The 27,472-nt window shown below is 39.1% G+C and overlaps 3 protein-coding genes and 2 non-coding genes across 5 annotated transcripts in view; 4 read left to right on the top strand and 1 right to left on the bottom strand.

Moving 5' to 3' along the window:
- rpl18a (ribosomal protein L18a) overlaps positions 1-3,041 on the top strand; it is a 3,572-nt gene extending 531 nt beyond the window's left edge. Inside the window, exons 2-5 of the mRNA XM_068734059.1 lie at positions 841-1,020; positions 1,475-1,604; positions 1,716-1,825; positions 2,902-3,041. Coding sequence (XP_068590160.1) covers positions 841-1,020; positions 1,475-1,604; positions 1,716-1,825; positions 2,902-2,994 — 513 coding nt within the window. The 3' untranslated portion in view covers positions 2,995-3,041. The remainder of the gene's footprint in view (positions 1-840; positions 1,021-1,474; positions 1,605-1,715; positions 1,826-2,901) is intronic.
- LOC137890008 (small nucleolar RNA SNORA68) lies at positions 629-759 on the top strand. The gene has a single exon (XR_011105265.1). It is a non-coding gene; the product is annotated as a small nucleolar RNA SNORA68 (small nucleolar RNA).
- LOC137890007 (small nucleolar RNA SNORA68) lies at positions 1,131-1,261 on the top strand. Its single transcript, XR_011105264.1, has one exon. It is a non-coding gene; the product is annotated as a small nucleolar RNA SNORA68 (small nucleolar RNA).
- Positions 3,042-13,549: 10,508 nt separating the features above from the next.
- calua (calumenin a) lies at positions 13,550-20,311 on the top strand. The gene is made up of 7 exons (XM_068734062.1): positions 13,550-13,733; positions 14,369-14,595; positions 15,158-15,351; positions 15,741-15,904; positions 15,983-16,043; positions 16,253-16,452; positions 19,651-20,311. Exons 2-7 carry the CDS (start codon positions 14,378-14,380, stop codon positions 19,753-19,755), a joined length of 942 nt encoding a protein of 313 aa, XP_068590163.1. The 5' UTR covers positions 13,550-13,733; positions 14,369-14,377; the 3' UTR covers positions 19,756-20,311.
- Positions 20,312-20,658: 347 nt separating this feature from the next.
- On the bottom strand, positions 20,659-22,168 carry opn1sw1 (opsin 1 (cone pigments), short-wave-sensitive 1). Its single transcript, XM_068733967.1, has 5 exons — positions 21,772-22,168; positions 21,484-21,652; positions 21,235-21,400; positions 20,907-21,146; positions 20,659-20,760 (listed from the first exon to the last, which is right to left on the bottom strand). The coding sequence occupies exons 1-5, from the start codon at positions 22,166-22,168 to the stop codon at positions 20,659-20,661; spliced, it is 1,074 nt and encodes a 357-aa protein (XP_068590068.1).
- Positions 22,169-27,472: the final 5,304 nt, after the last annotated feature.

The following is a 27,472-nucleotide window of genomic DNA, read 5'->3' as shown; positions in this document are numbered from 1 at the left end:
GTCCTGTGAAACGAGAAAGAGGCGTCTCTAAATATATTTAGTGTATTTAAGAAGATATACAGTTTAAATGCTCCCCCACTGTCTATTGCTAGGCTAGTTTGACAACTAACGTCACACTAGTTTATGGGCAGAATACATGCTAACAAGCTAACGTTTCCTCAAATGTGTCATAGTTTATAACAATATTTTAAATGGCTTAAATCCTGTGACGTGTTGAGTTTTTACAACGCCTAAAATCACTCTGATTTAAACAAAAATATTAAGTTAAGAACTCAATGATGCACTAAAATCAACAGTCACAACAGCACAGACAAGTGATTTATGCATGAAAATACATAAACCGTAAGCTTTAAGACGTAAGAAACTTTAAGTTGAATAAAGAACAAAAACAAACTTAGTCATAAGTGTATAAATTACGGTACGGTGCTAAAATGAACACGTATTTATGGTTCTGCGTTGTCAGAAGTTAAATAATAAATTGTACTGCTGAGTTAGTTAAGACTGAATCAAGAGAGAAGTTTTGTACTGAACTAAACATCTCGTTAGAGTATAGTTGAAAGAGTTTGAATCAAACGCTTCTCGTCTGGACTAAATCTAAATTGAGTTTAATTTCTCCCGTTTGTTACCTCATGCACCCAAACCCAAAGGCCACACCGTGTCCGTGGTGTGATTTTGTCTGGCGTGCGAACAGAAAACTCGATCCTTGTCGCCTTTCTGACGCTGCAGTGCCTTTGAAAGTGAAATCAAGGGTCAACAGATCGTCTTTGAACGCCTCTGAATGTATGATTTGAACGCGGTTCCCTCGTCTCCTAACGCTCTCTCTGTCCTCTGTCGTCTCAGCTTAGGGAGTACAAAGTCGTTGGGCGTTTGCTGCCTTCTGCCAAGAACCCGGCCCCCCCTCTGTACCGCATGAGGATCTTCGCCCCGAACCATGTGGTGGCCAAGTCCCGCTTCTGGTACTTCGTCTCCCAGCTGAGGAAGATGAAGAAGGCCTCTGGAGAGACGGTCTACTGCGGCCTGGTAGGTCCCTGAACGCACCACCGTGTTGACAAAGATCCACTATCACCAAAAATATTTTTAAATGTTTAGCTTTAAAGGAGTTTATACATTCTTTACTCGTACAAACACCTCATGCACCCAAACCCAAAGGCCACACCGTGTCCGTGGTGTGATTTTGTCTGGCGTGCGAACAGAAAACGTGATCCTTGTCGCCTTTCTGATGCTGCAGTGCCTTTGAAAGTGAAATCAAGGGTCAACAGATCGTCTTTGAACGCCTCATTTTATTTTATCCAGACGTATAACGCGGCTTAAAACGACGACCTGTTCAGGTAGAAAAGTTTGTTTTCAGAGAGTCTTAACAAGACGAGTGTGTTTTGACCTGCTTTATTGTGTGTGTGTGTGTGTGTGTGTGTGTGTGTGTGTGTGTGTGTGTTAATGTGACGCGACTGATGTCCTGTTGTCGTGATTCGTTCAGGTTCACGAGAAAACCCCTCTGAAGGTGAAGAACTTTGGGATCTGGCTGCGTTACGACTCTCGTAGTGGAACCCACAACATGTACCGAGAGTACAGAGACCTGACCACCTCTGGAGCCGTCACTCAGTGCTGTGAGTGTTCTCTCTCTGTCTCTCTCTGAGATTCTCATCATTTAGTCCTTGTGTCTCCGTTTTGTTAGTTTACAGTTTAATGTGCTGACTCGTCTCTCTCGTGTCCATCAGACCGTGATATGGGAGCTCGCCATCGCGCTCGCGCTCACTCCATCCAGATCATGAAGGTCCAGGTCATCCCTGCCAACAAGTGTCGCAGACCTGCCATCAAGCAGTTCCACGTGAGTCTCTTCTTCTTTTGCTGTTTAAACCAGCGGATCTCTCTCAACCGTTTCTTCCCTGACTCTGAACCGTTTCTTCCCTGACTCTGAACCGTTTCTTCTCTGACTCTGAACCGCTTCTTCTTCTTCTCTGACTCTGAACCGCTTCTTCTTCTTCTCTGACTCTGAACCGCTTCTTCTTCTTCTCTGACTCTGAACCACTTCTTCTTCTCTGACTCTGAACCACTTCTTCTTCTCTGACTCTGAACCACTTCTCCTTCTCTGACTCTGAACCTCTTCTTCTTCTCTGACTCTGAACCTCTTCTTCTTCTCTGACTCTGAACCGCTTCTTCTTCTCTGACTCTGAACCTCTTCTTCTTCTCTGATTCTGAACCACTTCTTCTCGACTCTGAACCGTTTCTTCTTCTCTGATTCTGAACCTCTTCTCTGACTCTGAACATCTTCTTCTTCTCTGATTCTGAACCTCTTCTTCTTCTCTGACTCTGAACCTCTTCTCTGACTCTGAACCGTTTCTTCTTCTCTGACTCTGAACCGTTTCTTCTTCTCTGACTCTGAACCGTTTCTTCTTCTCTGACTCTGAACCGTTTCTTCTTCTCTGACTCTGAACCTCTTCTTCTGACTCTGAACCGCTTCTTCTCTGACTCTGAACCGTTTCTTCTCTGACTCTGAACCGCTTCTTCTCTGACTCTGAACCGCTTCTTCTCTGACTCTGAACCGCTTCTTCTCTGACTCTGAACCGTTTCTTCTCTGACTCTGAACCTCTTCTTCTTCTCTGACTCTGAACCTCTTTTTCTTCTCTGACTCTGAACCGTTTCTTCTTTTTCTCTGACTCTGAACCGTTTCTTCTTCTTCTCTGACTCTGAACCGTTTCATCTTCTTCTCTGACTCTGAACCTCTTCTCTAACTCTGAACCGCTTCTTCTTCTCTGACTCTGAACCGCTTCTTCTTCTCTGACCCGTTTCTTCTTCTTCTCCGACTCTGAACCGTTTCTTCTTCTTCTCTGACCCGTTTCTTCTTCTTCTCTGACCCGTTTCTTCTTCTCTGACCCGTTTCTTCTTCTCTGATTCCTCCCGCAGGACTCCAAGATCAAGTTCCCTCTTCCTCACAGGGTCCTTCGTCGCCAGCACAAACCTCGCTTCACCACCAAGAGACCAAACACCTTCTACTAAAAGTTCTTCTTTGTGCGGGAAAAATAAAAATACAATCTTTACCCACATCAGAGCTGTGTCTCTTATTCTGTATGAAGGAATGAAACCTGTTCAAATGTTCTTCAGTTTGAACTGACGTCTGAAGACTTTAAGGATTAATAATCTGTAAACTGCACAAAACTGATCCGGATGGTTTTATACGAGTTAACGTGACATCAGAGGGTTCTACAGTAACGGATACAGAATGTGTTTAATGACGATCAGTCATCTAGTTTCTATCAACACTGTCACTGTTTTTAGATCTTACTGGGCATGAAGTCAAACAGACCAATAAAAACATCAGAGTCTGGTCTAATTCACATCTAGACCACATAAGACCAGGTCTGGATCAACACAGACCCTTAACTCTGTTTAAAAGCTAATCTTTGAAAAACAAACGGGTGATTTTCACTGCTCAAAAAGATCTAGATCACATAGGACCAAGTCTTAATCACATATTTAGACTTACTAAACCTGGACTAGACCAACACAGACTAAACAGGTTGTTTCAAACCCAGTTTGAGATGCATGACACTTTTATGTTTAAGAGGCCAAAAAGAGGCGATTTCACAGTTTTATCCCCCATCTAGACCACATAAGACCAGAACCCTCTTTATGGAGACTTAATAATCCTGGTCACATCTAGAACACATAAGACTGGGCCTTTTAAGAGGTTTAATTATGATTCAGATGCTCTGTAGCAGCTTTTAAATGTTCAGAAAACTGGTGGAAGTTTGGAACGGTCGCAGCCAAAGGACTTCTCTTGAAGAGCTGTAAAGAAAGGAGCTGGACTGTAGAGCATTGGTTATGATAGACCTGGTTCTGGAGGGGTCTGGATCAGGACTCCAACAAGACGTTCTTGTATTTGACCTTTGAAAAGTGAAAGGCAGGTGTGTAAGTTTGACTCTACTGAATATCTTTGTCTTTTGGACTCTGCGTTGGACAAACGGAGACATTTGAAGATGTCTCCTTGGACTCCATCTCAACAATGTGTGCTGCACTAAATACCACTCGTGTTTTATAGACTCAATGATTACTTTAAAGACACAACTGATGGATTCATCAACTACTCATGTTATGCTTAGCTGCAGCTGTAACGTCTCCTCTGAATGACTCTCTGCTGATGTTGAAACATGTAACAGAAATAATAAATAAGAGAACGCTGACCGCATTAATCTGATCGGAACATCTCAGCCTGGTGGTCATGGAAACAATCATATGATCTGCAATCAGTCAGCAGCTTCTTGTGAAATTAAAGATAATCAATGTCACAGAAACACAGTTCAGAAAGGTATTTCAAAATTCACAGTGTAAATATCTTAAATGGATCAATTTAACAACCACAAAAACTTAAAAAACAACCACAAAGAGACATAAACTACTACAGAGAGACTCAAAACTACAACAAAAAGTTAAAAAACAACAAAGAGACATAAACTGACTAGAAAACAGACTCAAAACAACCACAACAAGTTAAAAAAAAACACAAAGAGATGTAAAACAACCACAGAAGTTTTAAAACGACTACGAAGAGAAGTAAAAAAAATAATTACAAAGAGACTTAAACACAAAAGTTTCAAAACAACTACAAAGAAATGTAAAGCTACGACAAAGAGACTCAAACAACCACAAAGGTTTTAAAACAACTATAAAGAGAATGTAACTCTTTCCTATATTTCTATTTGTCTAGCTCTATAGATCTATAGCTCTATGGTTCTGTACTACTTCCATGAGCCCACATGCTGTACAGGACAATAAATAAACAGATTTGTGTCAGACCAAAGTGAGAACAAGACACCAGAGTGAAGAAGTGTCTGATCCACTGGTCACACTGGAAACATGGTGGACAGAAGAAGCTGATCATGTGACAGAGACTCTTCTCTGTAAAACTGAAGAGAGATAAGCCATCAGTAAAGCTCCACCTCTTCCTGTACGCAGATATACACCGAGGACAGCACACAGACACTCAGACGGGCAGAGTGACGGGCAGAGAGACTGGCAGAGTGACGGGCAGAGAGACGGGCAGAGAGACGGTCTACCTGGACGTCATGTATCACCTGTTGATGATGCTGCTGTTGCTGTGGAGCTCAGGTAAGACTCTGATTTAGAGATGATGTGTTTTATTACAATATTACTGTTGTATCTTTAAATCAGAGAACACACACACACACACACACACACACACACACACAAAAACGCACACACACACACACACACACACACACACACAAACAGACATACTCAAACACACACAGACACACACACACACACAAAAACGCACACACACACACACACACACAAACAGACATACTCAAACACACACAGACACACGCATAAACGCACACACACACAAAAACACACACTCTCACACACACACACACACACACACACACTTCCACACACACACACACACACATGCATAAAAACACACTTACACACACACACACACACACACAAAAACGCACACACACTCACACGTCCACACACATACACACACACACACGCAAACATGCTCAAACACACATTCACACAAACACACACATGCACACGCACACACATACACATAGACACACACACACACATATACTCAAAAACACACACACATGCACACACACACATACTCAAACACACACTCGCGCACACATGCACATACACACACACATGCAGACATACTCAAACACACATAATCACACGCACACAAACATGCTCAAACACAATCATACACACACGCACACACACAGACACACACTCACACACTCGCACACACGCGCACGCACGTATACTCAAACACACACACACACATACACACACACACACACACACATATATACTCAAACACTCACACACTTGCACACACACTCACATACACACGCACACACATATACAAGAAACCAGTAAAGGTTGTTGCGATCAAATAAAAAAGAAAAATAATATATATATTTTTCCTAAAACTAATTAATTAAAGTAATTAATTACTGACTGCATGAACTGAACCAGCCTCCATGTTAAAATAAAAACACAAAAGTCTCCTCTTAGTTTATAAAATGTGATGTTTCCTGAACTTTGTCAAATCGTACACATTCAAGTTAAAATCCTCCAAATCTTCATCAAATCATAAGTAATTGATTATATTTGCAGTAAATTAATATTTCTGTAATCAATGTATATTCAGTAATGATCTCTGTGAGCAGCAGTGGTGGGCCGTCAGGGCCAGCTAAGCCTTCTCTGCTGGCCTAAACACAATCACAAAGTTATAGATATTTTATAATTTAATAATTTTTCATAAATACACTACATGTATTATAATTATTTTTCCCATAAGTTTATTTTGTCATTGCACAGCTCCCGTGCAGCTTGTTTTAAGTAGAGCTTTTATCCAATCAGAGTTCACCTCTATGTCTCTAGGTAGAAGAGAGGCCCGAGGTCCTCTAGGTAGACTTTACAGTTTAAGTAATTGGAGACGATATTGTTGATTGTCATAGTCTTCAACCAATCAGATCTTTAGTTTGACATGTTGGGCGTATTCTTTGACACGTCAGAGTATTCTAGCTGGCCTACAAGTACGTCAGCATTAACGTGTGCCGTGATCGGTCAGTGGGCTAGCGTCACTGTTGTGAAGCTGAAAGCTAGCTATCAGAAGTTAGTATTAGTAAGAGTTCAAGTTGAAAGATATGTAAGAAGTTATGACATTGACGTGACATGTTTAGTGTTTTGCTTGGTGTAGCTTTGTTTTTTTTAACACTCAATGGCTGAAGGAGGAGAAACGGATTTGGTGGTGGAGTTACTGATAACTCCTTTCTGGAGAAGAACTTTTCCAGAAAAGCTGTACATCGTATCAAAGGGTCGGCCAACCCCACAGCTAGCAGCCCTGACCCAGCCAGGAGAAGGATTTGTACGAACGGTGTTCCTGTCTGACAGCGTCAGAGAAAATAAGATAATAAAATAAGAATTCTATGACCCTTTAATCTACTCTTCTGTGATTGGCTGAAAAGGAAGGAGACGTCTAACAAACAGTCTTGTTTTTAAATGCAGGTTCAACTGTCTGAATATGAATGTAACAACATCACAATAAGTTTTACATGAAAATTATTAAATATTTGTGTATTGTTTTTACATTTACTTAAAAGAACAAATATGTGTCTATTTCTCCAGAACTCCAGGCTGAAGGAAATCACACTTCAACAGGTAAATAGAGAAAGAAAAGAGAAATAAAGAACCAATGAAGCAGAACCAGCACTCAAGGTTTAGTTTGATATTTTATTAATGATTTTTACTGACGACTCTCTTGTTTCTGTTCAGAAGCTGTCAGGTTGGTGAGAGGAGTGAGTTGCTGTGCAGGAACACTGGAGGTGAAACATGAAGGAGACTGGAGACCAGTAGATGACTATTACTGGACCCTGAAGAAAGCAGATGTTTTCTGTAGAGAGCTGGACTGTGGCTCTGCTGTTTCTATCAGACGGAGAAAGGAGTCCTCAAGGAGATCTGTGTGGATAATCAACTCTCAATGTGTTCAGTCTGGATCTGCTGTGAGAGATTGTTTAAGATCAGATTCCGCTTCCTATATCCTGGATCTCACCTGCTCAGGTAAGCCCATCAGTGACATCATCTATGACAGTAATGTATGCAGGTGGACACACACATGCAGCAGCTAGAATGGCAGCATACTTGTCTGATGAGCTGCTGCCTCAGTAAATCCGGTGCTGAATGCACCAAGATATCTTTGTATATGAAACCTCCATGTCTGCTGCTTCAGGAGTCCTCTGGGCCAACCAGCAACCAGCCTGAAAGGACTCCTCCTTCAGCTTCACAGCTTTCTTATTCACTGGTTTCCACCAGCAGCTTCTTTGGTTTCCACCATAACAGGCCAATGACCTACTGGACACAACTTAGAGCAGCTCAGCTCAGCCGGGGGCTCGTCAGTGTCTCCACACCGTCCTTCACCCTGGACACTCCTTAAGGAGAGAGTCCAGCTCCATCTCTTCTAGATGTTAGGGATCATTTTATGAACACATTTATATTCTGGGTCACAGATCTTCTAAGAAAAATAAAACTGAATGTTATTTAGTGTCTGGTGTGTTTTCTCTCTCTCTCTCTCTCTCTCTCTCTCTCTCTCTCTCTCTCTCTCTCTCTCTTTCATCTTCTATCATCTCTCCAGACTCTGTCAGGCTGGTGAATGGGACTAGTCTGTGCTCAGGCAGACTGGAGGTGAAATCTAACCAGTCTAACCAGTCTAACCAGCGGTGGTCCTCAGTGTGTGAAGATGACTTTGACCAGCAGGATGCAGAGGTGGTCTGTAGGGAGCTTGGCTGTGGGGCTCCTTCAGTCCTCCAGGCGGCGCTCTATGGAGAAGTGGAGGCTCCAATGTGGACCAAAGAGTTCCAGTGTGGAGGCCATGAGTCTGCTCTCCTGGACTGTAGAAGCTCAGGCTCAGATAGAAACACCTGCTCACCTGGCAAAGCTGTTGGACTCACCTGCTCAGGTAGAAGAGGAGCTGCAGCTTTGATCTGGTTCATTTCTGTTCTACTGAAACTCACTTTGTTCTTTTACTGACGACTCTCTTGTTTCTGTTCAGAACATGTCAGGTTGGTGAGAGGAGTCAGTCGCTGTGCAGGAACTCTGGAGCTGAAACATCAAGGAGACTGGAGACCAGTAGATGACTATTACTGGAACCTGAAGAAAGCAGCTGTTTTCTGTAGAGAGCTGGACTGTGGTTCTGCTGTTTCTATCAGACGGAGAAAGGAGTCCTCAGTGAGATCTGTGTGGATGATCAACTCTGACTGTGTTCAGTCTGGATCTGCTGTGAGAGATTGTTTAAGATCAGATTCCGCTTCCTACATCCTGGATCTCACCTGCTCAGGTAAGCCCATCAGTGACATCATCTATGACAGTAATGTATGCAGGTGGACACACACATGCAGCAGCTAGAATGGCAGCATACTTGTCTGATGAGCTGCTGCCTCAGTAAATCCGGTGCTGAATGCACCAAGATATCTTTATATATGAAACCTCCATGTCTGCTGCTTCAGGAGTCCTCTGGGCCAACCAGCAACCAGCCTGAAAGGACTCCTCCTTCAGCTTCACAGCTTTCTTATTCACTGGTTTCCACCAGCAGCTTCTTTGGTTTCCACCATAACAGGCACCAATGACCTACTGGACACAACTTAGAGCAGCTCAGCTCAGCCGGGGGCTCGTCAGTGTCTCCACACCGTCCTTCAGTCTGGACACTCCGTAAAGAGAGAGTCCAGCCCCATCTCTTCTAGATGTTAGGAATCATTTTATGAACACATTTATATTCTGGGTCACAGATCTTCTAAGAAAAATAAAACTGAATGTTATTTAGTGTCTGGTGTGTTTTCTCTCTCTCTCTCTTTCATCTTCTATCATCTCTCCAGACTCTGTCAGGCTGGTGAATGGGACTAGTCTGTGCTCAGGCAGACTGGAGGTGAAGTCTAACCAGTCTAACCAGTCTAACCAGTCTAACCAGCGGTGGTCCTCAGTGTGTGAAGATGACTTTGACCAGCAGGATGCAGAGGTGGTCTGTAGGGAGCTTGGCTGTGGGGCTCCTTCAGTCCTCCACGGGGCGCTCTATGGAGAAGTGGAGGCTCCAATGTGGACCAAAGAGTTCCAGTGTGGAGGCAATGAGTCTGCTCTCCTGGACTGTAGAAGCTCAGGCTCAGATAGAAACACCTGCTCACCTGGCAAAGCTGTTGGACTCACCTGCTCAGGTAGAAGAGGAGCTGCAGCTTTGATCTGGTTCATTTCTGTTCTACTGAAACTCACTTTGTTCTTTTACTGACAACTCTCTTGTTTCTGTTCAGAACCTGTCAGGTTGGTGGGAGGAGACAGTCGCTGTGCAGGAACTCTGGAGGTGAAACTTCAAGGAGAATGGAGACCAGTATCTCACTATGGCTGGAACCTGAAGAAAGCAGCTGTTGCCTGTAGAGAGCTGGACTGTGGCTCTGCTGTTTCTATCAGTGAGAGAAAGGAGTCCTCAGAGAGATCTCTGTGGTTGATCAACTCTCACTGTGTTGACTCTGGATCTGCTCTGAGAGATTGTTTAACATCATCTTCCTCTTCCTCCATCCTGGATCTCATCTGCTCTGGTAAGCCCATTAGTGACATCTTCTATGACATAATCTCTGACAGCTTTTTCCAGTATGTTCCTTCCTCTGTCACAGTGACAGTCAGTGGGTTTCCAGGACAACGGCATCCTGAAGTAGAGAGGTGGGCTTGTTTCTGGAAGCTTCAAACCCTCCATAGACTGCTGAGCTCCTCCTGAGAGGACACACCTGTCTGTCTGTCTGTCTGTCATGAACTTTTATCATCTCTCTGTGTTTACAGACCTGCTGCTTCAGCCAATCATCACTGTGTCCTCCTCAATGTACGGGGTCTCTGAGGCCCAGCAGCAGGGGGCTCGGGCGCTCAGGCGCTCTTCCTTCTCCATCCTCTGCTCCATCCAGCCACAGTACCCAGGAGGCTCCTTCCAGCTCACCTTCACCTCCTCCAACTCAGCACACAACTACACCCAGCCAGCTGTCAATCACTCTGCCCACTTCCTGTTTCCTGCTGCAGAGCCCGCCCACCAAGGAAGCTACAGCTGTGTTTATCACCTCTATGTTTTTAATCATACCTTCTCCTCTGAGAGCCGTCTGCTCTCCATCACTGTCTTGGGTAAGCTGACTGTTTACATGCAGGTTTGAAGATGATTGGTCCAGACTGACTGAAGATGATCAGCTGACCACAGAGTCCATGTTGTTGTTGTTTGTGGAATGACTCTGTGACTCCTGTCATTGTGTTACACATGTCATATAGTAACCAAACCTAAACACAGTCTATCAAAGACAACAGCTAACAATCTACTGCAGGACAGAGCAGGTTTGGTTACCAGGATGACTCTGGTTCTCTGAGAACTGAAGCAGCTTCTGACCAATCACAAAGCTCCACTGCCACCACATCAGTCATGACACCCCTTAGTGTGCTCCGATACCTCACTCAGAGAACCAGGGTTATGCTGGAAACCAAACGTTGAGACAGTAAATATAGCGATTACGCTTTCTATTGACTGTTCACTAAGTCCCCTCTAGTGCTGACGGGCCAATCACAGCGTAGCATGGTCCAGCTCTGGCCAGGAGCTCTTGTGGTGAAAACAGGATGTAGGTGATGACATCATTGTAACATGAAACCAAGACTAACCAGATTCTCTCTAGTGTCCAGCAGGGGGCGACTCCTCTGGTTGTATAGAAGTCTAGTCTAAAATGACTCTACTTCTCTCTTGATTTATTCCCTCAGTAAACATTGTAAACATGAGTTTATGTCTCAATCTCTAGTTTACAGTCTTCTTCAATACAGCATGATGTTCATTTAGTACATTATGGTCCATTTAGGGTCAAACAGACCATAAAGCAGGGGATGCTTTAGGGGCGGGGCTACACGCTGATTGACAGGTCTCTACCAGAGACGTATACGGCGTCTCTACGTCACTCCTCCTCAGTCCAGATATGGTCACTTCCTGTTCACTGGTTGTGAAAACCAAGATGGCGACGGCCACAGTCCACAAACCAGTGAGTGACGTCTTGAGGACTACGTCCTCTTCTTCTCTAACGTCTGTGGTTCAAACAGTGAACATGAAGTAAACATGGAGAGTAATACGTGTCAGTGGTTGTAGGTTTCAGGGTCAATGGAGCTGTTGGACTCATGATGTTGTGTGATGTGATGACTGTCCATGTGTTTCTTCAGATCCTTTACCTCTGATCATCAAATCCATCGTCCTGCTGCTGACTCTGCTGGTGGTGAACGTTGCCCTTTACTTCTACTGTAAGGTACTGACACACGTCTGTTGTTTAGACCAGCGACTGAAATGAAGCTCTCGCTCTGTGTTCAGTGAACTGAAGACAGGACTGTGCTGTCATGTCTCTCCAGGCCAGCAGGGGGCGGATGCCGTGCAGACTGAAGAACACTGATCTGGATCATTATATCCTGGGTGTTCCTGCAGCTGAAGAAGAAGAAGAAGAAGAAGAAGAAGGAGCTCAGGGAGCAGAGTAGCTCCTCCAAGGAGCTCATCTCACATCCAGATGATTTCTACCACACAACCACCATCAGCTCCCTTTGATACGCATGTTCCCTTCAACCAGAAGGTTGAATATGATATCACATTATTACAGCCTGTCTTTCTTCCTCTCAACAATGTGTTGGTCTCTCCATACCTTGTGACTTCCTGTCTGTGGCTCTCAGCTCCAAGCCCATTGGTTGCTGCTGAAGACGTGAATCTTTAAAAACACCTCACAGATATGAACTTTCATTTAAAACTAGACTTGAGAGCAGGTTTACCAGAGTCCAAGCAGAACGCAAAGACTATCAGGAACAATGTTAATGTGATGTATTAGAATAAACATGAACCATTGACTTCTGTCTTCTACATTCTGTAGAACGATTCTCAATGTTGACAATCTGTTGCTGTTTGTCCTTTAAAACATAGAATGAACTTCATAACTTCACTTATTGTGGTGAGCAACATTTAGTCAGCAGGACAACATTGATCTAAAAGATAATCATAATAATATAAATATGAACAACGTCCCGCTGTGATCAGCCCCTAAAAACATTCACACATTTTACTGTTTTGTTCATAGTTGTACTTCATGATTTTACTTCATTTTGTAATTATTACGTAAGAATGTTGTTTTTCAGGATTCTGCTTGTTTTTTTATAATCAAGGCTTTTGCTAACATCATAAGAACATTGTAATTATTGATTTTGCTTGTTTTTTTTATAATTGGAGTGTTTTACTTAAATCATATGCATTTTGGTTAATTTTGTAATTAAGAATTTTGCTTATTGTTGTACTTCATCAATGTTGCAATCAAGGAATTTACAATTTTTCTATAATTAATGATTTTACTTATTTCATAAGAATTCTGCTATTTTTTGTTCTTTGTAAATTGATTTAATTTTGTAATTAAGGAATCAAAAAAAATTATAGTAAAGGATTTTGCTTAAATCATGAGCGTTTCACTTGATTTTGTAATTAACAAAATTCAATTTTTCATTAATATTTTGTACTTCATGAAAGTACTAGTACTGTTATATTTGATTTACTCTGTGTAGTACACACTAGTACTGTTATATTTGATTTACTCTGTGTAGTACACACTAGTACTGTTACATTTGATTTACTCTGTGTAGTACACACTAGTACACAGAGGTATTCAGTCAGAAGTGACTGAATTCATTTTTAATTATTTTAAATTGAAATTGAACGTGAGGGTGAGGGTGAGAATCATTCATGTTCCGGGGCAGATGAAGGACGTCATGACTCAGTTTGTCTTATTAATTATGAATCATGACGTCTGATGTTTGAGGATGTTTGAGGACGTGGCAGGACGCATGCGGACTCCTCCCTCCTCCCGCTGCCATTGGTCCACGCGTGGAGAACACCCGCCAATCAGAAGCGAGCACGGTAACGGCGCACGCGTGCTACCTACCGGAGGAATCCGATTGGCTGCCTGCAGGACGGAAAGGTGTGTGTGTGTGTGTGTGTGTGTGTGTGTGTGTGTGTGTGTGTGTGTGTGTGTGTGTGTGTGGCGAAAAGAGCGACGGAGAGTTTAGGACGTATAGATAATCACACACACACACACACACACACACACACACACACAGACAGACAGACAGACGGCGCGAGAGTCCAGGTGAAGCGTCCCGGTGCACGAGCTCAGACCACACAGGTAAGAAGACGTTTGTGTTCATCGACCAGACCCGAACCATCCGGACGAGTACTGACCCATGAACACGTTTCATTAGAGCAGTACTACTGTGATAACAATACTTCTGACTGTTATTAACTAACACAAAGGTTCATCACAGAGGTACTCACACCTGGTACTTCAGTAGAAGTACTAATACGGTGAAAAGTACTGTTAACTGTCAAATGAGCTGAAGTACAAGCAGCAGCACGCTCTTAAAGTATCACACCTTAAAGTACTTCAGTGTTTGATGTACTTTTACGTCATTATCATTGATGTTTTCTTATCTAAGCAGTACTTCAGTGTTTGTCGAGCTCAGTAGAAATACTTCATATATTCTTCACTATTTTAATATTCAACCATGTTTTAAAAGCTGCTCATTGAAGCTGTCGGATACAAGTACAATACTCCTAGTACTTTAGTGAATGTACTTAGTACAGTAGTAACATGTTATTTTAATGTTATTTTTAGGGTTATTTTAATGTTATTTTTAGGGTTATTTTAAGGGTTATTTTTAGGGCTATTTAAGGTTATTTTAGGGTTATTTAGGGTTATTTTAGGGTTAGGGAGGTCAAGAGTTCACTGTGAAGCAGCGTCTAACTTCATCCCTCTGTCAGTTTGTCAGGATGATCCGTCCGTTGCTCATGTGTGTCGTCCTCTGCGTCGTCTACGGCAGCAGTAAGCCCACGGAGAAGAAGAGTCGAGTTCACGAAGACGAGCCGCTCAGCAACCTGGAACACGACGACCACAAGAACCACGACTACGACCACGAAGCGTTTCTGGGTGAAGACCAGGCCAAAGCCTTCGACCAGCTCTCCCCAGAGGAGAGCAGACGGAGGCTCGGGTGACTGCCTTCATCTTTAATATGAATAGTTATGTTCATAGTTAAAACAACACTGTCCAATCCTACTGCAAACATCAACTGTGTGTGTGTGTGTGTGTGTGTGTGTGTGTGTGTGTGTGTATGTGTGTGTGTGTGTGTGTGTGTGTGTGTGTGTGTGTGTGTGTGTGTGTGTCTGTGAGTGAGTATCTTCCTGTAACGTGTTCAGTTGTTTTACTTCCTGGTGGAAACATCAACCTGTTCAACAAGCTCAGGAACTTTTCTTTAGTTCACACACATCACAAAGTTAATTAAAGTTAATCAAACTTAATCAAACTTATTTAAAGTTAATCAAAGTGAATTAAAGTCAATTAAAGTTCATTAAAGCTTATTAAAGTTCAGTGTAATGAAAGCTAAGAAGGAACATTTCTGCGTATTTTCTTTAAAAAATGAATTGTTCGTTGGAAATCTAAACATGTTACAGACTACATATATATTTAGTCTGAAGTTATTTCCATGTGACAGTCACATGTGTTTACATGATGCATCCTGATCCCTTTGGTGAGCTGACTGTTTGTGTCTGCAGCGTCATCGTGGACAAAATGGACCAAAACAAAGACGGTTTTGTCTCTGAAGAGGAGCTGAAGGACTGGATCAGAAGAACTCAGAAGAAACACGTCTATGACAACGTGGAGCAACAGTGGAGAGACTTCGACGTCAACGACGACGGTGTGATCAGCTGGGAGGAGTACAAGAACGTCACGTACGGGAGCTACCTGGGTAAAGAATATATATATATATATATATATATATATATATACACACACACACACACACACACACAGTATATGAATGATTCTCTGATTGATTACCTCGTCAGTTAAGGGATTCTCTGATTGATGATTTCGTCAGTTAAGGGATTTTCTGATTGATTACCTCTTTAGTTAAGGGATTCTCTAATTGATTACCTCGTTAGTTAAGGGATTCTCTGATTGATGACTTTGTTAGTTAAGGGATTCTCTAATTGATTACCTCGTTAGTTAAGGGATTCTCTGATTGATGACTTTGTTAGTTAAGGGATTCTCTGATTGATTACCTCATTAGTTAAGGGATTCTCTGATTGATTACCTCGTTAGTTAAGGGATTCTCTGATTGATTACCTCTAACAGAAGACCCTCAGGACTCTGAGTTTGACTACAGTCACATGATGTTGAGGGACGAGAGACGCTTCAAAGCCGCAGACAGAAACGGAGATCTGAACGCAGACAAGCACGAGTTTGCAGCTTTTCTTCATCCTGAAGAACAAGAACACATGAAGGACATCGTGGTGCAGGTGAGAGTGATGATGTCACTGACTGTGATGTCACTGACATGATGTGGCGTAACTGACTCATGTGGTTCACTGTCACAGGAAACAATGGAGGACATCGACAAGAACGGAGATGGTTTCATCGACCTGACTGAGTACATCGGTAAGACGCCAACATTTCCTCAAGTTATCGTCTTCTTTTTCAAGTCACCGGGTCACCTGGTCCACAGATTGTTGTTAAATATTTATCACCTGCATTAGAAACGTGACGTGATCAAATATTCTTCTAGTTTCATTAAAGAATGCGACGTCTTGTTGCTCCACCGTTGGATCACATTTAAAGATAGTTCCTCCTCTTCATCACGTCTACAGGTGACATGCACACTTCAGAAACAGGAGAAGAAGAACCAGAGTGGGTGGAGTCAGAACGTCAGCAGTTCTCTGAGTTCAGAGACAAAAACAAAGACGGAAAGATGGATAAAGAGGAAACTCTGGACTGGATTCTTCCGTCGGATTACGACCACACTGAAGCTGAAGCCAAACACCTTCTGCACGAGTCCGATGCCAACCAGGTAAGACGAGATTAACTCTTTACTCACTGCTTCATGTTTACCTGTTTAACTCTTTAATCACTGTGTCATGTTTACCTGTTTAACTCTTTAATCACTGCTTCATGTTTACCTGTTTAACTCTTTAATCACTGTGTCATGTTTACCTGTTTAACTCTTTACTCACTGCTTCATGTTTACCTGTTTAACTCTTTAATCACTGTGTCATGTTTACCTGTTTAACTCTTTACTCACTGTTTCATGTTTACCTGTTTAACTCTTTACTCACTTCTTCATGTTTACCTGTTTAACTCTTTAGTCACTGCTTCATGTTTACCTGTTTAACTCTTTAGTCACTTCATGTTTACCTGTTTAACTCTTTAATCACTGTGTCATGTTTAACTCTTTACTCACTACTTCATGTTTACCTGTTTAACTCTTTAATCACTGCTTCATGTTTACCTGTTTAACTCTTTAATCACTGTGTCATGTTTAACTCTTTAGTCACTTCTTCATGTTTACCTGTTTAACTCTTTAATCACTGCTTCATGTTTACCTGTTTAACTCTTTACTCACTGCTTCATGTTTACCTGTTTAACTCTTTAGTCACTTCTTCATGTTTACCTGTTTAACTCTTTACTCACTGCTTCATGTTTACCTGTTTAACTCTTTAGTCACTTCTTCATGTTTACCTGTTTAACTCTTTAGTCACTGCTTCATGTTTACCTGTTTAACTCTTTAGTCACTTCTTCATGTTTACCTGTTTAACTCTTTAGTCACTGCTTCATGTTTACCTGTTTAACTCTTTAGTCACTGCTTCATGTTTACCTGTTTAACTCTTTAATCACTGCTTCATGTTTACCTGTTTAACTCTTTAATCACTGTGTCATGTTTACCTGTTTAACTCTTTAATCACTGTGTCATGTTTACCTGTTTAACTCTTTAATCACGGCTTCATGTTTACCTGTTTAACTCTTTACTCACTGCTTCATGTTTACCTGTTTAACTCTTTAATCACTGTGTCATGTTTACCTGTTTAACTCTTTAATCACTGTGTCATGTTTACCTGTTTAACTCTTTAATCACTGTGTCATGTTTACCTGTTTAACTCTTTAATCACTGCTTCATGTTTACCTGTTTAACTCTTTAATCACTGCTTCATATTTACCTGTTTAACTCTTTAATCACTGCTTCATATTTACCTGTTTAACTCTTTAATCACTGCTTCATGTTTACTTGTTTAACTTTTTAATCACTGTGTCATGTTTACCTGTTTAACTCTTTAATCACTGCTTCATGTTTACCTGTTTAACTCTTTAGTCACTGCTTCATGTTTACCTGTTTAACTCTTTAGTCACTTCTTCATATTTACCTGTTTAACTCTTTAATCACTGCTTCATGTTTACCTGTTTAACTCTTTAGTCACTTCTTCATATTTACCTGTTTAACTCTTTAGTCACTTCTTCATGTTTACCTGTTTAACTCTTTAGTCACTGCTTCATGTTTACCTGTTTAACTCTTTAATCACTGTCATGTTTACCTGTTTAACTCTTTAATCACTGTCATGTTTACCTGTTTAACTCTTTAATCACTGTCATGTTTACCTGTTTAACTCTTTAATCACTGCTTCATGTTTACCTGTTTAACTCTTTAGTCACTTCTTCATGTTTACCTGTTTAACTCTTTAGTCACTGCTTCATGTTTACCTGTTTAACTCTTTAATCACTGTCATGTTTACCCGTTTAACTCTTTAATCACTGTGTCATGTTTACCTGTTTAACTCTTTAATCACTGTGTCATGTTTACCTGTTTAACTCTTTAATCACTGCTTCATGTTTACTTGTTTAACTTTTTAATCACTGTGTCATGTTTACCTGTTTAACTCTTTAATCACTGCTTCATGTTTACCTGTTTAACTCTTTAGTCACTGCTTCATGTTTACCTGTTTAACTCTTTAGTCACTTCTTCATATTTACCTGTTTAACTCTTTAATCACTGCTTCATGTTTACCTGTTTAACTCTTTAGTCACTTCTTCATATTTACCTGTTTAACTCTTTAGTCACTTCTTCATGTTTACCTGTTTAACTCTTTAGTCACTGCTTCATGTTTACCTGTTTAACTCTTTAATCACTGTCATGTTTACCTGTTTAACTCTTTAATCACTGTCATGTTTACCTGTTTAACTCTTTAATCACTGTCATGTTTACCTGTTTAACTCTTTAATCACTGCTTCATGTTTACCTGTTTAACTCTTTAGTCACTTCTTCATGTTTACCTGTTTAACTCTTTAGTCACTGCTTCATGTTTACCTGTTTAACTCTTTAATCACTGTCATGTTTACCCGTTTAACTCTTTAATCACTGCTTCATGTTTACCCGTTTAACTCTTTAATCACTGTGTCATGTTTACCTGTTTAACTCTTTAATCACTGCTTCATGTTTACCTGTTTAACTCTTTAATCACGGCTTCATGTTTACCTGTTTAACTCTTTAATCACTGCTTCATGTTTACTTGTTTAACTCTTTAATCACTGTGTCATGTTTACCTGTTTAACTCTTTAATCACTGCTTCATGTTTACCTGTTTAACTCTTTAATCACTGCTTCATGTTTACCTGTTTACCTCTTTAGTCACTTCTTCATATTTACCTGTTTAACTCTTTAGTCACTGCTTCATGTTTACCTGTTTAACTCTTTAGTCACTTCTTCATGTTTACCTGTTTAACTCTTTAGTCACTGCTTCATGTTTACCTGTTTAACTCTTTAATCACTGTCATGTTTACCTGTTTAACTCTTTAATCACTGTCATGTTTACCTGTTTAACTCTTTAATCACTGTCATGTTTACCTGTTTAACTCTTTAATCACTGTGTCATGTTTACCTGTTTAACTCTTTAATCACTGCTTCATGTTTACCCGTTTAACTCTTTAATCACTGTGTCATGTTTACCCGTTTAACTCTTTAATCACTGTGTCATGTTTACCTGTTTAACTCTTTAATCACTGTGTCATGTTTACCTGTTTAACTCTTTAATCACTGCTTCATGTTTACCTGTTTAACTCTTTAATCACTGCTTCATATTTACCTGTTTAACTCTTTAATCACTGCTTCATGTTTACTTGTTTAACTTTTTAATCACTGTGTCATGTTTACCTGTTTAACTCTTTAATCACTGCTTCATATTTACCTGCTCACCACCTTTTTTTTGTTGTTTTTCTTTTAGGATCAAAAACTCACCAAAAGTGAAATCCTCAACAAATACGACCTGTTTGTTGGCAGTCAGGTGACGGACTTCGGGGAAGCTTTACTACAACACGACGAGTTCTAGAAAAGTGACGTAGAAAACATGATTTTACTCACGTTTCTAAAGAATAATATATAGCTTTTTAAAACTTTGTTTGTTTACATTTGGAGTTGTGGATTCAAAACTTTGAGACTTCTGTTACGCTCAGTCTGATCTTTTTATAATATTTACATTCATAGGACTTTATATTCCATCCATTTTGGTTTAGTTTTTGCTCCTCACTGGTTGTGTTTCTGTGACCTCTCCTCACTTTGGTGCCTCACAGTTTTTTTATCTCTACATCTTCTGCTTTCACATTTCTTTCATTTCAGTTTATGATGCCACCAAAAGATTCTGATCTTGGAGCACAAATGTCTTTTGAGAAAAGAAACTAAACTGTAGAACAGTTTCAAGAGAACATGAAGTCAAACGATGTGGAAATGTCATGAGAAATAATTGTTAGTCTTCTTGTTGTATCACTGTCAAAGTAACTATCACCAGTTTTTCTTGGATTTGCACAAAGACAGAAAGTATTTTGTACTACATGCTGAACTTTGACTTTTACATTCTGTTTTTCAATAAACATTTAAAGTTAAAGATATATATTATTTGCTGTTTGTTTTGAGTGAACTAACCCTTTAAGACTGCAATGTTTAACAGTATAAACAGTTGAAACTTTATTATGAGAGCTGAATTATTACACAAACATAGAGTCCACATTTCATAAAAGTAACTGAGGCCAAACAAACTCTTTGTAAGATTTTTATTAAAATCTTTTGTTGCGTTTGTCTAAACAAAGAAGCGCTACATTCAAATAAAGATATAGAAGAAGCTGAATAGTTGTATTTACATGTTGTTTGGTCAGAAATCATCACATTTTACAGATAATTTTCAATGTCTTTTTGCCAAAGTCCTTAAATGTCCTTCAGTTGTATTTTGTTGTGGACTTTAAGAAGCTGTGGACACTGATGACACTTCAGTCTTTGAAGAAACTTCAGATGATTCATCCATTGTCTTTCCAAAGACCGTCTCCATGATGCAGGCGTTAAACTGTGAGGAGAACAACAGCAATCAGCATTTCATCATAACTTCTACTGAAAAACAGGACACAACGACACAGCTGGTGTTTTAAGGTGGAGTTGCGTGATGATAAAGAATATCAATCACCTATTGGTTTTAGGGTTCACTCTGCTCACCTGTTTGTTCATGAAGGCGTAGATGAGTGGGTTGTAGACACACGAGCTTTTGGAGAAAAATGCAGGGATGGTGACGAGTCGATAGTCTTTGTTTTCGTCTGTGGAGTAGGCGAAGTAAAGGGCTGCCAGAGCGTACGGACCGTAGCAGGTGACGAAGGATCCGACCATGACGATGATCATCTTCGACACTTCCTTCTCGGCCTTCTGGGTGGAGGCCGACTCCGCCTGCTGAGCCGCTACCTGAACACAGGAAACAAGACCAGGACCTCAAACCGACGGCAGTTGATCGACTGATCGATTTGAACAAGTTCGTCAGACTTAAACTCACAGCTCGCAGAGCACCCAGTAACTGAGAGTAGGAGAAGATGATGATGGTGAGCGGAGCGATGAAGCAGGTCACCATCAGGAAGTGTGTGTAGCTGGTGCAGTTGTACTCCTCATTGTGAGTGTACCAGTCGGGTCCGCAGGAGCAGCCCAGACCTTCAGGGATGTACCTGAAAACAACGTGGTCCATGTTTAAAACGTCCGATTGAGCCTGTGGAAAACCAGACTCTGATGACCTCACACAGGTACTCACCTGCTCCAGCCAAAGAAAGGTGGGATGGCACAACCGACGCCCATGAACCAGGTGAAGCCGACAGCAGCCAGAGCGTGGTTACTGCTGAACTTAAAGGCTCCGAACGGTTTACAGATGATCAGATATCTCTCAAAAGACAAGACGGCCAAAGACCAGGCTGTCACAAGTCCTGCAGAGGCCAGAGGGGGTGAACACATGATAGTTGATCTTATTAATAAAGGATAACAACACACATCAAATAATGATCTACAGAATCAGTAGTTTACTGTATCTAACCGTAAACCTTACCTGCTATAGATCCCATGGCAGACTCCATGGCGCACAAGGTGTGACCCAGGAAGAAGTAACCCCTCATGGTGGAGATGAACACCTGACTGACGGAGAAGATGACGAAGATGAATCCCGCGAAGGAGATATTGACGAGGATGTAGTTGAGTGGGACTCGGAGCTTCTTGTATTTCATCGTGACGAAGAGGACGATGAAGTTTAGGGGCGTTCCGGCGAACAGGACGAAACCCATGAAGATGGTCTGCAGGTAAAACACCCACATAGGGGCCAGGTAGTACTGTGGCCCCTCAAAGGGGCTCACTTTAGAAATGTTCTCATACAAGTGAAAGTGTTTCCCCATCGTGACTCCGAGCTGTCTGTCACACGCGACGACCACGGCCTCTTTATATACTCTCATAAACCACTTACACTGAAGACTTACTCTGAAGAGCTGCTTTACTTTTTCTAAAGTCACATTTTGGGATTAACAATCGTCACATTTAGTCTTTAATCTGTTTACGGACGGGGTTTACAGTCAAAGCAGGCCGATATCGACGGCAGCACGTTGTTCAAGTCTGAAGACGGAGAAAATAAATGTTGTCTGATAGTTACGAGACGCAGACCGTCAATTCAAACTCTCAAGAACTGAAATAACTGAGAATGAACCCTATGTAGATGTAGTTCTATTCATACTTCAGATATAGAAATAATCAAATCATTTAACTTCATAAAGTGTGCAGGTGTAAAAGGGTTGAGAACATTAATAGTATCTAATGGACGTCTCGTAATTTACGCAGCAATTTCTGGTTGAAAGCATTTCTTACAGATTTAACATATTTTTCACCTCTCATGAATCGAATGGTGAAAAATCCTCCAAAATATTACTTTAAGACACAAAGAAGAAACAGCGAGCGGTAGTTTAATGCCGATCTAATTGATCCAATCTTCAAATTACAGTTAATCCTTTAACAAACTGCTTGTTCACATGTCAAACAGTTTGATCTCTGAAACCTTGATCCACATGTAAATACCCGCTTCATTAAATGGTTAAAGAATTACTCATTAGTTAATCATTGTAATTCCAACAACACAGGAAGAAAGGTCGAAAGGTGAAAGTAACGTGTCATTCTCTTACATTTCTATTCTATTTCATTGTACCTGTGAGTATATATTATACAGTTATATTCAGTGTTTTATGTGAATATATATTTATACAGTTATATTCAATGTTTTATGTGAATATATATTTATACAGTTATATTCAGGGTTTTGTGTGAGTATATATTTATACAGTTATATTCAGTGTTTTGTGTGAGTATATATTTATACAGTTATATTCAGTGTTTTGTGTGAATATATATTTATACAGTTATATTCAGTGTTTTATGTGAATACATATTTATACAGTTATATTCAGTGTTTATGTGAATACATATTTATACAGTTATATTCAGTGTTTTGTGTGAGTATATATTTATACAGTTATATTCAGTGTTTTGTGTGAATATATATTTATACAGTTATATTCAGTGTTTTATGTGAATATATATTTATACAGTTATATTCAGTGTTTTGTGTGAATATATATTTATACAGTTATATTCAGTGTTTTATGTGAATATATATTTATACAGTTATATTCAGTGTTTTGTGTGAATATATATTTATAGTTATATTCAGTGTTTTATGTGAATACATATTTATACAGTTATATTCAGTGTTTTATGTGAATACATATTTATACAGTTATATTCAGTGTTTTATGTGAATACATATTTATACAGTTATATTCAGTGTTTACGTGAATACATATTTATACAGTTATATTCAATGTTTATGTGAATATATATTTATACAGTTATATTCAATGTTTTATGTGAATATATATTTATACAGTTATATTCAGTGTTTTGTGTGAGTATATATTTATACAGTTATATTCAGTGTTTTATGTGAATACATATTTATACAGTTATATTCAGTGTTTATGTGAATACATATTTATACAGTTATATTCAATGTTTTGTGTGAGTATATATTTATACAGTTATATTCAGTGTTTTATGTGAATATATATTTAAACAGTTATATTCAGTGTTTTATGTGAATACATATTTATACAGTTATATTCAGTGATTACGTGAATACATATTTATACAGTTATATTCGATGTTTATGTGAATATATATTTATACAGTTATATTCAATGTTTTATGTGAATATATATTTATACAGTTATATTCAGTGTTTTGTGTGAGTATATATTTATACAGTTATATTCAGTGTTTTATGTGAATACATATTTATACAGTTATATTCTGTGTTTATGTGAATACATATTTATACAGTTATATTCAATGTTTTATGTGAATACATATTTATACAGTTATATTCAGTGTTTTATGTGAATACATATTTATACAGTTATATTCAGTGTTTTGTGTGAGTATATATTTATAGTTATATTCAGTGTTTTGTGTGAGTATATATGTATACAGTTATATTCAGTGTTTTGTGTGAGTATATATTTATAGTGTTATATTTAGTGTTTTATGTGAATATATAATATGAATACAGTATATTTATAGGGTTACATTCAGGGTTAAACGTGTTATTGATTCCATTTAAATCTTCAGTTGGGATGAAGTGTAGACTGAAGAGCTTCATGAAGCTCAGTGACGTTGTCAGCAGCAGCAGGTGGTCCGCAGAGAACAATTCCATAAGAGCCTTTCTGATTTTAGCCCGTGCGACTTTAGATCTAATCCGGATGTTTCAGATCTACCTGAGCTGGTGCAGGTCCTCCTCAATCCTGAAAATCCTCAAACATTGTCAGATCATCAGATTAGACACAAAAGGACCTCACAGCTCAAACCGGTTAATCTGATAAAGACCTTAATCTCTGCCTCCTTTTTAAAAACCCTCCACTCCTTCATCACTTCATCTTCACCTCGTCACTTCATCACTTCATAGAGTCCTGGAGGCGGTTGTGGTCTTCATCACTTCATCTAGTCCTGGAGGTGGTTCTGGTCTTCATCACTTCATAGAGTCCTGGAGGCGGTTCTGGTCTTCATCACTTCATCTAGTCCTGGAGGCTGTTCTGGTGTTTTTAACTTCATCTAGTCTTTGAGGCTGTTCTGGTCTTCAAAACGTAATTTAGTCTTTGAGGCTGTTCTGGTCTTCATAACTTAATCTAGTCTTGGAGGCTGTTCTGGTCTTCATCTCTTCTGGTTCTGGTCTTGGTCTCAGCAGCAGATGGAGACAGTGGAGGGTCGTCGGCTTGATTAAACTCACTTTGACTATCAAAGCTGGTTCAACTCCTGTCTCTCTTTTTCCTTCTTAAAGCCAACACACACACACACACACACACACACACACACACACACACACACACACACACACACAGTGTCTTCACCCTCGTCTTCAAGGTACGTCTCTGATGTTTAAACGTTGAATCTAAATCTGCTGATTTTTACGTCTCTTTTAACAACATCTTGTCTCCACTGCTGCGTTTCTGTTGTTTTAAATTCTCCCTGAAACAAGAAGACGACGACCAAAGTTCTGATGAGGAACAGATCATCACTGATCCTCCAATCAGAGCTGGGGCTGTATCATAACCAATCTGGGAGTTTTTAAGAAGCATGGGTATGATACGACCTCAGCTAGTTGGGGATTCTCTGCAGCCGGAAACACAAACAACACAACAGTAATACCACAGATGTAAAGATATAAATATGTATCACGTCTTTTTGTGTAGCTGTGAGATGTTTAATGAGGAAACTGTGATTTTTATCCTGTGATGTTTCCAGTATTCTGATTGATCTTCTGCTATGTTTTTATATGGAAGCCCATTTCTGCCACTGAGAGGTAAAAAATAAAGATCCTGTAAGCCATTACGATGAGATACTAAATCATTATAATGAGATACTGAGTCATTATAGTGAGATACTAAATCATTATAATGAGATACTAAGTCATTATAGTGAGATACTAAGTTATTATAAAGAGATACTGAGTCATTATAGTGAGATACTAAATCATTATAATGAGATACTAAGTCATTATAGTGAGATACTAAATCATTATAATGAGATACTAAGTCATTATAGTGAGATACTAAGTTATTATAATGAGATACTGAGTCATTATAGTGAGATACTAAGTCATTATAATGAGATACTAAGTCATAATGAGATACTGAGTCATTATAGTGAGATACTAAATCATTATAATGAGATACTAAGTCATTATAGTGAGATACTAAATCATTATAATGAGATACTAAGTCATTATAGTGAGATACTAAGTTATTATAATGAGATACTGAGTCATTATAGTGAGATACTAAGTCATTATAATGAGATACTAAGTCATAATGAGATACTGAGTCATTATAGTGAGATACTAAATCATTATAATGAGATACTAAGTCATAATGAGATACTAAGTCATTATAGTGAGATACTAAATCATTATAATGAGATACTAAGTCATTATAGTGAGATACTAAATCATTATAATGAGATACTTAGTCATTATAATGAGATACTAAGTCATTATAATGAGATACTAAGTCATTATAGTGAGATACTAAATCATTATAATGAGATACTAAGTCATTATAGTGAGATACTAAATCATTATAATGAGATACTGAGTCATTATAGTGAGATACTAAATCATTATAATGAGATACTGAGTCATTATAGTGAGATACTAAATCATTATAATGAGATACTAAGTCATTATTATGAGATACTAAGTCATTATAATGAGATACTAAGTCATTATAATGAGATACTAAATCATTATGAGATACTACGTCACTATAATGAGATACTACGTCACTATAATGATGTAGTATCTCTATGAGATAATTCTATGGTCTTCCATAGATTTAGGTTGAGTTACAGGTAAAAAAAACAGACATGTATGACAAATAAATGACATAAAGAACATAAAAACACAATAAACGTCTTTGATTTACTCTTTGTTTGCAGTTTTATTTTGTTATGTGACACATCGACACTGCAGAGATTATTCATATGATTATGATTGTTAAAATGCAATAACAACACATTTTAAGGATTTATTCAGGAGTTAAAAATATGATTTAATACATTCTGTTTACTGATTTAATACTCTTAACTATATCTCCAGAGCTTCACTACATTTGGTGCAGTTTGGACATGTGATGTTCGATATGAATAAACTTAACTAAACAAGCGGTCGCTCCACCTGTTTCTTATTAATGCAGAAGTAAAAACATTAATAATAATATCAATACTATTAACAATATTAATAATATTATTAAAAAACAACAAGAATAATATTGAAAACAACAAGAATAATAACAATAATAATAATAATAATAATATTAAAACAACAACAATAATAATAATATTAAAACCAACAACAATAATAAAAACAACACTAATAATATTATTAAAAACCAACAACACTAATAATATTATTAAAAACCAACAATAATAATAATAATATTTAAAAAACAATAATAATAATAATATTAAAAACTACAATAATAATAATAATGTATTCACTCTTCTATTAACAACTATCTTAAAGAGCCAATAGTGAAGGGTTAATTATTACAAACAAGCTTTACTGAAGACCTGGATCTGTGAAGGACCCGGACTCTGGATCTGGTCTCTGGACCACATTGTGTTGGAGGCTGTTCTGGTCTTTATCACTTCATCTAGTCCTG

The sequence above is a fragment of the Cebidichthys violaceus genome, unplaced genomic scaffold (genome assembly GCF_023349555.1).
Source record: "Cebidichthys violaceus isolate CVI_PGR_0920_01 unplaced genomic scaffold, fCebVio1.0.p SCAF_60, whole genome shotgun sequence".
In the NCBI taxonomy this organism is placed as follows: domain Eukaryota; kingdom Metazoa; phylum Chordata; class Actinopteri; order Perciformes; family Stichaeidae; genus Cebidichthys; species Cebidichthys violaceus.
The sequence above is the reverse complement of the archived record's forward strand: the minus strand, read 5'-3'. Positions and strand labels throughout refer to the sequence as shown.

Excerpts from the sequence above, each read along its gene's own strand:
- calua (XM_068734062.1), top strand. The coding sequence starts at position 14,378 with ATGATCCGTCCGTTGCTCATGTGTGTCGTCCTCTGCGTCGTCTACGGC. Across the intron at positions 15,352-15,740 it reads CACGTACGGGAGCTACCTGG|AAGACCCTCAGGACTCTGAG; the intron begins GTAAAGAATATA and ends TACCTCTAACAG. Across the intron at positions 15,905-15,982 it reads TGAAGGACATCGTGGTGCAG|GAAACAATGGAGGACATCGA; the intron begins GTGAGAGTGATG and ends TCACTGTCACAG.
- opn1sw1 (XM_068733967.1), bottom strand. The coding sequence starts at position 22,168 with ATGAGAGTATATAAAGAGGCCGTGGTCGTCGCGTGTGACAGACAGCTC. Across the intron at positions 21,653-21,771 it reads TGCCATGGGATCTATAGCAG|GACTTGTGACAGCCTGGTCT; the intron begins GTAAGGTTTACG and ends TGGCCTCTGCAG. Across the intron at positions 21,147-21,234 it reads TACTGGGTGCTCTGCGAGCT|GTAGCGGCTCAGCAGGCGGA; the intron begins GTGAGTTTAAGT and ends TCCTGTGTTCAG.